At 39.1% G+C, this 11,802-nt stretch overlaps 1 protein-coding gene across 1 annotated transcript; it reads left to right on the top strand.

The window, feature by feature from the left end:
* The first annotated feature begins 383 nt into the window (after window positions 1–383).
* On the top strand, window positions 384–10,853 carry LOC121896947 (cholesteryl ester transfer protein, plasma). Its single transcript, XM_042411075.1, has 17 exons — window positions 384–1,386; window positions 2,859–2,973; window positions 3,076–3,207; window positions 3,452–3,522; window positions 4,320–4,407; window positions 4,545–4,614; window positions 4,739–4,799; window positions 5,107–5,198; window positions 5,293–5,392; window positions 6,584–6,663; window positions 6,927–6,977; window positions 7,120–7,272; window positions 8,334–8,401; window positions 8,735–8,777; window positions 9,457–9,529; window positions 10,096–10,181; window positions 10,293–10,853. The coding sequence occupies exons 1-17, from the start codon at window positions 1,227–1,229 to the stop codon at window positions 10,368–10,370; spliced, it is 1,521 nt and encodes a 506-aa protein (XP_042267009.1). The 5' UTR covers window positions 384–1,226; the 3' UTR covers window positions 10,371–10,853.
* The last annotated feature ends 949 nt before the right edge of the window (window positions 10,854–11,802 follow it).

The raw sequence follows: 11,802 nt of genomic DNA, 5'->3' as shown, positions 1-11,802 counted from the left end.
TTCTAACAACACCGGTGCTCACACTAGACGGTGCCTGAGGGTATGCAAACACACAAAGACCCCTGTTAGATCTGTTATCTAGATCAGTTACCCCCTTTGTTCTTATCTCCCGTCTCTCTCTGTGTCCCACTGTACCCTTCCTCCGATCTTTTCAATTCAGACCAAACCAAACCCAATTGGCTAAGAGGCTTGGACGAGGACGTATTCATTAGATTCTAAGGCAATCACCTCCAGGGAATGGATTGTTTACTTTAACAGTCAGCCTCTGTATGTCGTTGATGAAAAAGTCTTTGTTCAGAGAGAGTTGGACGTGAGCACAGTGGTGTTTTTCACCTGTTGAAAGCAGGAAAAGTGGACACAGCTTGAAAGGAATTATACTTAAAGTCTAGATATGTTGAGGAGCGAACCGATTTGTTTTCATCATTTAAACATCTCCAGCATGAAGTTTGTTCTGTGAGTGGATTTAGTTTTTCTGGTCATTTAAAGGCATCCTTATGGGGTATGTACACCGGTTGTAATATCAGTGACTCCAGATTTTCCTAAAATCTACAATCTGAAGCGTTAACTACCATTTGAAATGTAAAGTTTCTACATGCAGCATCTTTTCAGTGCTGATGTATTGCCTGGTCCTACACTCATTATTTTATTGTGTGGTGGTTTCATTATTGAACTCCTCATATTGAAAATAAGGATCTGTCCATTGTCTTAACATCACTATTTAATACTTTGTGTTTCTATCTAAGATTTTGTGGCACCCGTAGCATGGAAAAAGTCATACTTTGGTCAGTTTAGGTTATGGGGACCCGCTGTGAAAAACAAATCTGAGTCAGTGTTTGTCCTTACATCAAGTGATTTTGTGACTCACACAAGTTGTTTGTCTCTGATAGGCTGAATGACAGGGTTTCTTGGTAGCGAGTGTCCACAGAGTTCTCCCTGACAGTGGAAAGGATAAGATTTGTAGGCTGTAAAGTCCTCTCAGAAATAAACAAGGGAAGTCCGAAAAGGCTGGTTGAAATTTTGCGTGAGAGCAGAGCCACCACAGCTCATGGGAAGTTGAGTCCAAAAGAAGAGGAATTTTAAAGTCTGTGGAAATACAAAATTCAGTCCACTGCCTCCACTTCCAGCGTGTCGTGAGTCAGTTGCATCAGAAGGAAACTTGCTGACACACAGTGAACTGCAAACAGTCCACCAGGTTAAAAACCTCAACCAACTCTCCGAGAGGTGAAATGTCCACGTGCACAATGCCTCGTGATGTTTTCCCATTGCTGCTCCTGCTGCTCTTCCTATCTGCGTTTGGGACGTCTCACGGCTGCCTGCAGGACCCTGCCTCAGCGTACAGATTCACCGGAGCTGTCTGCCGCCTCACCTACCCTGCTGCTGTTGTGTGTGAGTGGGAGTTTGACCCTGTTTTGGTATTTATTTCATAAATAAAACATTTATTTCATAAATAAATACCAAAAAATGGTTCAGAATATCATTTAAATTCCAATGGCCACAGAGGCTGTGAGTTTCGACCAGAATTTGGATCTTTGACATCGTCCTGCGAATGGACTTCACAGAACCAAGTCTGTTTCTGGTACAACATCATCAACACCACTGCCACTTTATTTTAGTAATTTTATCAACAAGAGAAAACTAAATACTTGCTGCAAATGCACAACAATGACAAATGAATGCTTAATATATAAATAAACCCTCCAACCAGTAGATGTGTTTAAATCAGCATAAAAAATGTATCCAATTCGAAGTGGATAAAGCATGAGCTTCAGTAAATCTGCATATAGTCTGCATTGATCTATAAATGAATGTGGATGATCTTACAGTATCTGTTGTTTACAGCTACTTTATACTGTATGGGTGGCTTCTCCTTCAGCTCATTAAATCTCTGCAGTGTCTGAAGGTAACAGAGCAGCCTCTGAGGAGACGAGTTCCCTGCCAGGGCACAGTGCCATTATGCACAGCCATTCATTGTGTTTACTTTCATTAAAACACCTGAAAACAACACCATGCTGCTACAGAATAACCACACAAACCTCTACACACTTCAGACTATTCGGTTATAATTGGCCATCCTGTCTGTTTACGTGGGAGACAGCCTCTTGCATCACAGCTTCCTTTCCTGCTTTATTTTTAGCAAAAATGTCGTCTCATCTTTTATTCTTCAAATGTATGACAGTGCAACTGCTGTTGTGTTACATCGATTATGAAACAATGTAAAATGTAAAACTCATATAAATGTAAAACTCATATAAATTAGTTCACCAATTGTTTTTTTATTATTTATTTCTATAATCATTACTATCTGTCTCTGGAACCAAGGAATGCATTTGAAACAGGACTCTTAATGAAAAATGAATCATCCCAAAGAGGTTTGTGTGTTATCAGATGTTGACTTTCACACGCACCAACATCCTTGCAACACCAACGCTGAGATGTCAGTCAATCGCTGCCGCTTGAAGCTTAGAGACTGTTTCTACAGATACTGTATATCCAATAAAGGTTTTTCTCTCTTTTGAAGAATTAAAAAAATATACACAATAGCTGCAGTATCATTATAGTTTATTATACAAAAAGTGAGAACACAAATTTCGTTTAAACTTTAGAACCACATTTCCCACAACACTTATGTCTGTTGCAATGGCTTCACATGTTTGCAGCATTTGCTAATGCCTCAAAGTTAAGGAGGTATTGTTATCTTTAAAAAAAAAAAAACAAAAAAAACCCCCGGAATTGCAGTTTCCCTTGTTTCATTTTGGCTTTTTTATTTGTTTATGGAAGTGTCAGGTGTGTGTTTGTATTTACCTGCCATGGACTTGTGTTTAAGTGCCCACATGTTTGTGTTTGTGTGTTGCTTGCAGTGAATGAGAAAACCACTAAAGTGATAGAGGCAGCATTCCAACATGCCAGATATCCAAGTGTTAAGGGAGAGAAGTCACTGCTCTTTATAGGCAAAGTCGTATATGGCCTGGACAAGTGAGTGGACATGCACACACACACACACACACACACCTACACACACACAAACAAAATGTCCTCATGTCAGTCATGTGATGTATCTCAATTTGACCCACCCAGTTTGGAGATTCACAACCTAACAATTGGTCGGAGTACGTTTGAGCTGCATCCAGGTGAAGGCATTGCCATGGAGATAAGCAACGTGTCTGCAGTCTTCAGAGGGACCATCCAATATGGATACGGCAACTGGCTGTGAGTTGAGAATGTTGGACCAACATCATCCCATATAACTTTGTGGTTAACTCTGACTTTTCAGTCTCACAAACATAGTTCTCATTACTAATCTTAGAGCTCCTCTTTTGTTTACCCAAAGCAAACCTGAAATATAAAACACATCACTTCCTCTGTACCAAGAAAATTTCCCAGGAAAGAACTGATGCTAAGCTGATTGCTTTGTATTGACTGCCATCTGTATTGTATTTTATTTTTCATCTAGTGTCAACCTTGCACAATCAATTGACTTAGAGATTGAGTCACAGATTGACCTTGGAATCAACCCCAAACTTTGTAAGTACTTTATTTTGTACTGGTTTAATGCTCTTCCCTTATAGGAGGTACTGGCTTGAATTGAGCCAGTACTCACTGGTCCTGTTTACTGGGTAAATGCAAGTCTAAGAACCTAACAAACCCAAACTTAAACAGTACCAAAGATCTACAGAGATCTACATTTATCTTACAAAACTTAATATATCTTGTGTTTAAAATGACACAGAGACATCAGTGTCAGGCTATCTTGAGAACTGGCCTGCTAGCTGCCTAGATGACCCACCTATCTCACTGGCTAGCATGTTCTCACATCATCGAAAATGTTGGAGCAGATCTTCAAGTAGGCATCATTTAGATAAATCGACCACATCTAAACGGTTAACTTCTCACCTGAAAACATCTCAAAACTTTATTTGGCAACACAATTGTAGCATGACAATTCTAACAATTGTGAGCCTAGCTCAAATTCTCCACTATTGCCTCTGGTTGATGCAAAATGCATGCTGGGATACTCATCTATTAAGTTCATACAGGTCAGGTCCCAAAGCATCCTCAATAAATAAGGCAGATCAAGAACATTTCCGGGCATTTGGGCTTTACTTGGCTGGGCGCAGATGCTGACTTGGAACTTGGGCTGTGATGTTTCAAAAGTCTCTGGATCACAACTAGCAGCGTTAACACCACTGTAAATGGGATGTACCATAGCTGATATAAAAGCCACATATGTGTTCCAACTCAAGCAATGAAGAATATAGACAGATACCAACTAAGTGTCCTCACATCTGTTCTCTGTCACCTCTGTCTGTCTCCTCTGTCAGACTGTGGTGAAGGGAAGGTGGCAGCCGACACATCAGACTGTTATCTGAACTTTCACAAGCTCCGTCTGCATCTGCAGGGAGACAGAGAGTAAGTGACAACACTCCCCCGCTGTGCCTGAACCCTGATTGACAGTCAGCTGCAGAAAACACAAAAAGCATCTACATTCTATAATCCCAGTTCACACTGTCTGACCCTGTTCATGTGTGTTTGCTGCTGCTGTTCAGACCAAACTGGCTGAAGAAGCTCTTCACCGACTTCATCACCTTCACTGTCAAACTGGTCATCAAGGGACAGGTGAGGGCGAAAAAGACAGTGAGGATAAATGTTTACTGAATCACAGCAAGCTGCATGTTCATGTCTTCTTATCATCAAAGTAAAGTCAGTACTGTAGAAATGATGCGTCTGGTCTTAAATGCAGATTTGTAAGGAGATCAACAAGGTGGCAAATATACTGGCTGACTTCATACAAGAAAGAGCAGGTGGGTGTGTGTGTGTGTGTGTGTGTGTGTGTGTGTGTGTGTGTGTGTGTGTGTGTGTGTGTGAGAAAGAGAGAGAGAGAGAGAGAGAGAAAGAGAGAGAGAGAGAGAGAGAGAGAGAAAGTTTTTATTACATCTTCAAATCATCTACAAAGCACATTCATTTGGTTATCTGTCAAGGTTGTGTGTGTCCATATCTTTGTCCATTTTTTTGAATTCTTAAATTAAATCATATTCATATGATAGGTATGACTGACACAGCAGGTCTGTGTGTGTGTGTGTGTGTGTTTGGTTGTGTGTGTGTTTCCAGAGCAGTTCCTCAGTGATGGAGACATCAGTGTGGATATCGGCGTGACTGCCGCTCCTGTAATTACTGCTAACTACATAGAATCATACCACAAGGTAAACAATACCTGTAAATACAGTCAAATACACAGTCATACTCATGAGTGCATGGTTGCCAGCCCTTGACTTTTCCGTTTTATAAATTATCCAGGGGCTGACCAACTACAACAACACTTCTGCTGTCATCAGTGACTCTGTTTTCCACCCCAGCCAGCTGACTGAAAACAGGATGCTCTACTTTTGGGTCTCAGGTCAGCAGTCACTGTTGCATTTTCATTTGAAATGAAGGATTGCAGATACAAAAGAAAAGAAAGGAACATTAGAGGAAGTATCCTATGTTGTGGCAATTCTTAATATTCTTTTTGGGTTTAGTACTTGATGTCCAAACAGGCTGGAATTTGAGCAGCTGGCACAAACACAACAATTCACCATAAAGAAAAACAGTGAAATTCTACCTAAAACAAGCAAAAAAAAAGGCTGACTGACTAAACCTCATAGTGCACTGTGGGGACTTCCTTATGTGACCTAATCTGACACCATTTTTTTAGGCCCTTCTTCAAGGACTTCTTGGGAGTGTCACTTTTTATTCGACATTCAAATGTGGGACAAAATTCAATTTTAGATCTGTAATCATCTGTTCAAATTCAACACCAGGCTGCAGAAATCTCTTGTGCCACATGGCAGACAGTCTCCCCACTTGCTTGTTGTGGAAAGTACACCTTACCTGCTGTATGAGTAGATGACAAAGAGTGAGTGGACTGCAATGTGGTCATGTTGATATAAACGTTATAACTTATGTTAAAGGATAAAGCTAGCAATTTGCTATATTTTTCTTATTATCAACAAATCTCATGTGCAGAGCCAAACCAACAATGAAGTCATCCTACTTACAAGAATTGTTTGTATATCCAAAGTCTGATATATCTTTTTCCTCTGAGCTGTAGACCTCTGTTGTTGTCCAAAAATCATTAAAAACACATCAATGAGCCACACTGCTGCACTGGGTGACACGTTCCATGAAGATTACAGTCACCTTAGTTTTTTCAGAAATGGCTCCAAAGACTAATAACAGAAATCATGTTTTCAGTCTCTGGAGAGTAGTTCTGTGTAAGGCAGATGCCACCGTGCATGTGCAGGAACACGGTTCTGTTCACAGTTTTGCTAGCTTGTTGTGCTACATATCACAACCTCTTGACTTTGCACTGCATTGTAAATTCCTCAAAGAACTTCAGCACAACCTTCAACCTACAAGTTGCACTTTAAGATCCAGTCTAGTCTAACATCACACTCCTCTAGTATTGCAGCAAAAAAATGTAGCTCATTAGCAGCGAGCTATTTCAGCTTCTCTCAGTTATCAAGATTCTTCTCACTCTTTGAGAATTAGAGGTGTACTTGTAAATAAAATTTAGTATGGTGTAGCTTTAACTTGTTTTTAACCTCAGACCAGGTCTTCAACCCCATGCTGACTGCTGCCCACCACGATGGCCGCTTCCAACTCAACATCTCGGGGGCAGAGCTTACTGTAAGTACATCACCCTCAAATATGGCCTGTAAAACACCCAGAAAGGTTGCAATTCATGTCACACATGGATGTGGTATCTTGTTGATAAAATTTGCATTGATGGTACTAACTGGTGGGAGATTTCTGGAACCTGACTGATATTCTCATTAGCTCTGCATATGCAAAAAATACTGCAAACATAAAATAGAGTATTCTATATGCCTTTCTTGTTGAGAATCTCCTGTTGGTGGTTTCTTACATTACACTGATGAATATGATTTTAGGAACTCTTCACGACAGACCTTTCCAGTGCCATGCCTGAATTTATTAGAAAGGTAATGTGGAAAACCTCCTCTCCCTGCACACACCCCAACACATACACATACACACCTTTATGAGAATACATCCAAAGCATATGTCATCATGGAGATGTTAAGCAGGAACATATTGTCTTGCTTTGCTTATGTGTGTCTCCAGTGTTTGTTGGAATCAGGCTCTCCAGAGTTAAGAGTGTGGAGTTCATCCATTCCTTTCCTAAACACCTCTACAGTGGGTACAACCGTTTGGGCGGAGGCCTCTGGGCAGCTCCACTGTGGGAATCAAGGCACACCGACACTCTTCTTCAAAACGGTCAGATTGGAGGGCATCAAATAAGCATATTTGACCATTTTCAGCCACCTACTGTTAGAGAAAACAGAAAAGTTGATGAGTTAAGAATGCTGACCAGTTTTGATGCATCCTGAATTTCCAAAAGACTTCTTCCACAGTTTCCTCATCACCTATCCAGGGGTAATCCCACCACAGTTTCTTCAGAAACTGTGTTCTTTAGTTAGCTGAAAGTAATTTCTAAGCAGGTGAAATTGTTTGCCAAAAGTAATGGATAAACAGTTAAAATAATTAATTAATATGAATACACAGTTGGAGTAACTAGGTGTAATAAATAATTAAAATAATCTGCTAAAATTAATGACAATAAAGTTGGATTTATTAGCCAAAAGTAATGGTTGTGTTGTGAATTTGACCAACATACCTATACATTGACAATTCACTTGTTTGAAAAAATATTGTAACTATGCCCACTTTTACATAGGTAACAATCTTACTTATTGTCTACTTTAAAATGTATTAAAAATGAACACATTTGAAACATGATGGTTGGTGTCAATGAAGGTGTTCTTGAGGGCATTGATGGAGGTGTAGGAGTATATCAGACATATGCTGTTGGGATCCACTAGTGTAGAAGATGATACTCTATGTGCCCTCTTGTCCATTCGGCTTCATAACAAATCTTCTAGAGTGAAAAATGCTTGTGTTTTTTCACTATTTGACATGGGCCTCTTGCTTCAAAATGGCAACATCTGCTGGACAACTCTTGGTATTACATTTGTGTGGAAGGATTAAATTCAAGACCATGATGATGGCATTGGATCATCTTGTTGCAACACTTGAGCTTTGAAAGGTCGATACTGTGTTGTGTTGTCAACTTTGACCATAACATCACTAGCTGAACCTCATGGCCCACTAGAGAGAGGTTCTGATTGTTGCCCAAATTGTTCAAAAGGGAAAATATCTCAATCTATGACAACATTATCTATGTCATACTTTACTCTACATTCCATTTGTGGGCAGGGTCTGTTGTGAAGGTTTTGGTTTGTTTGACTGTTGTTTCCATATTTATTTTTGATGTCTAGGGTTTGTCCATAGATGTTACAGCTTCCTATGCGGACAAGAAACTCTCCCTGCAGGGTAATCCAACAGAGTAAGACCTTTCTCGTCTATTTACACAAGAATTGCTGAGATTGCGAAAACCTGCCCGCTATATTCAGCATGTATGTTTAGAAAGTCTTTTCTCAGAGGCAGTCATGGTATTGCATTTGGTTGTACACATGAAAAGTGCCAGAAGTAATTGTAAAAAGAGAGCTTTAGAGAGAAGTTACTAAACTATGCCTCATTCTTTTTAGTGGTTACGGAGCAGCTGAGCTATTTAAATTAAATTTGCACTATAGAGCATTACTGAATGTGCAGTTTTGCATGTCCACCACTATATCAAGTTCTGTGCTTGGTGTGTGATGGAGATTATCATTTTCTCTAGGATTTCTGTTCTCCAAGCTGACCTACCCTTACAGAATCTACCGGTAAGATGGTTTCCCACTTGATCTCATTGACAATTTTTTGTGTTGTGGAAAATACTATAGTTAAACTGTACAATAGTTTAAAGCCTTACTTGGTGGTTTTGCACAATGGCACACATTTACACAGGAAATGATTTGAGAAATCAGGCAGAAAAAAAGATACATTTAAACACAGTTGAATTCCAGCTGAAACTACAGAGCCCCAGAACAAGTAGGAAAAAACACTATTCCTCTTCTCTCTCAAAACTTTTACAATACTTGAAGAAATATATTTTTGTGTGTGCTGCCTGAATCCTTCAAATTAAAAGCACTACCTCTGAGGAGAAAACGTAAATTTGGCACAAAACTGATCAAATTACATATTAAAATACTCCTCATGACTATCATTTATCCTCAATGTGTAGTTACATGCCCATTATGTTTAGCCTCCACAGTTGAAAATGACACATATTGTAGTATACAGATTATTTTTGACACCCATTATAAATCAGTAAGAGAACACAAAGGTTCTTGAAAAATAATACAAATGTAATCACAATTTATACAAATAGGTCTTTTTGTCCACTGCCATTTTAATTATTTTTCTCCATGTCCCTTGCTAAAGTGATGCTGATCTTGAAAACACACAGGCAGAGTAGTATTTAATGCTTGATTAGACTTGTTCAATCACTGCTGTTTACAGCTTTTGGATTTGGCACAACTGGAGTTCATAAGAGAAGCTGTGGAGAAGATAGGCACACCCAAGGTCCTCTCTGGTAAGACACACACACACGCTTATGCACAGATAATATAGTTCACAGCGCAATCAAAAAGCCCTCGTCTAGAATGTCTTATATGAAATTCCGTCAACATAGTATTTTAATAATGATCAATCATTACCACACAAATATAGGTACTGGCATTACTATAATTACTGCACTTCATTGTACAATATTCACATTTTTCACAGATTAGCTAAATCTGCTGGATTGCCTTAAAACCATTGTTTTCTTGCAGCTGACTTCAGTTGCCATGAATGTCATCTTCCTGTCAAATGATTGGACATTATTATTTGTCCAGTGTTCCCCCTCAGCTGTTCGTGTCTTGTTTTAGCTGTTGCAAACGCAATAGTAAAATTGGGGTAATCAAAAAGCACTGCAAGTACTTGGAGTATCAAATTACAGCAGGGTCAAAATGAAATATAGCTCCAGGAAATGGAAGTCAAACCTGGAATGGATACATATGGAGTTATATTGTGTTTAAGTCCTGCAGTAGAAAAGAAGTAAAGCCAAAGGCGTATGAAATGTGATTTTCTATAATACATTTGTGGTGTGTGTTCCAGTTCTTGAGGTTGAGCTAACCAGGTTGTTGGACAAACAGGGAACAAACTTATTCGACATCTCTAACCCAGAAGTGTTTCCTCGGGATGTGAGTCTTCTATTACTTTGATTCATTCTGTTACGTGCCTTTGTTTGTGTTCTGCTTCTATTTCTTCTCTCTCTCAACTCTGGCATCTGATTCCTTCTCTCCATGCTGCAGGGTTATGTGGTGATCCAGATGGATTTTGGTTTCCCTCATCACCTCCTGGTTGAGTTCCTCAAGAAGACACTACAGTAACTGGGAAACCCTCAAGCATCATGGACCAGATTTTTAGTGACTCTTACTTAAAGTATTTTCTTGCATAAAAAAACGCACCCTTCACAGTGATCTAGATGATGATGGTGTGGACAAGCTTGTCACTGATGTTCTCATTTCCACTGGTGAATGTGATGAGTGCATGATACCATATTTGGAAAATGATAATACATTTGGACGTGTTTTTTTTTAAATGTGTAATTCTCTCTTCATTTTCTTCATCTTCATTTAGTTGGTTTGGTATATGTGAAGATGAGCTAAGCAGTTTTATGTTTATACAATATATTTGTTGAATTATCAGATCACCAGAAAATTTCATTATTTTTTTGTTTTTATGGAAGGTTGGAGGAGGTACAAGTTAAAATACTTGTCTGTGCTGGTGGCTAAGGCAGGCATTTTTTGTGTCTAAATATTTTAAACACTAATTTGAATTATGTAAAATGTAAACCAGTAATCAAATAAAGTTCTAAGAAGCCTTTGGATATAGGCAAAGTAATGAGTTGAATTATTCCATTTACATATGTTATTAGTTTCACATTCATTCAAACAGTGAACAAAGCTGTGTCTAATCATAATAGGGAGGGGTTATTTCAACTATGTGGTCATTTTGGAGGCTATGCATTGTGGTGTTGGTGTTGCATTGCAAGATATTGCATCTTTAACATGGACCTTTGTCACTAACATAACATTTTGACATGTCACAGTAAAAGCACAAGTGTAAAGGACCAAATCAGAATTGGCTGAATTCCATTTAGCTGCTTCAGTTTCAGGGTCCTGGTTTGTATTGCTGGCTCACTGTCACGCTGTCATTGCTTACTGGGACACTTGAATAGAGCAGAGCCATCGTTAATGTTATTAGTAACACCTGCTTTTCCTATTGTGAATTCAAAATTCAAAATGTCTGCTGTGAAAAAGGCAGTGTGTATTCAGTGTTTCTTTAGTTTAATACTTGGTGGGGATCTATCTGATTACCATGTTATTGACTTATTTACATCATAGAACAACTGTTAAAAATGACTTTGTTGTAAACGTGAGGATTACAGCAACAAGTGTTATAAGACTGGCTAATTAGCTGCTAAGCTAGCACTGTTTAAGTAAGTGCTTTAGAGGGAATACATGGTTGGTTTAAATTTTATTCTAATGGAGTACAATTTAAACCAACCTCGCATTGTTTAACAATGTTATGCTGTAGTGTAGGTAAGTGTGTGCACATGTTTCAGAAGGGAGTTCCCTGGTAGCCTGTTTCACTATTTACCATAGCCAGCACCACTGATGCCTGTGGTTGGGTGTGGTCAGAAATTCGCTTTGTAACACCTGTAACCACACCCAACAGTGATGCCGTGGGGTCTTGGAGTACACTTGTACATCAGTCTTTAATGAACCATCCCCTGTTCAGCCTACCGCAAGGTTGTCT

This window comes from Thunnus maccoyii, chromosome 5 (genome assembly GCF_910596095.1).
Source record: "Thunnus maccoyii chromosome 5, fThuMac1.1, whole genome shotgun sequence".
In the NCBI taxonomy this organism is placed as follows: Eukaryota; Metazoa; Chordata; class Actinopteri; order Scombriformes; family Scombridae; genus Thunnus; species Thunnus maccoyii.
This window is presented reverse-complemented; position numbering and strand designations above follow the sequence as displayed.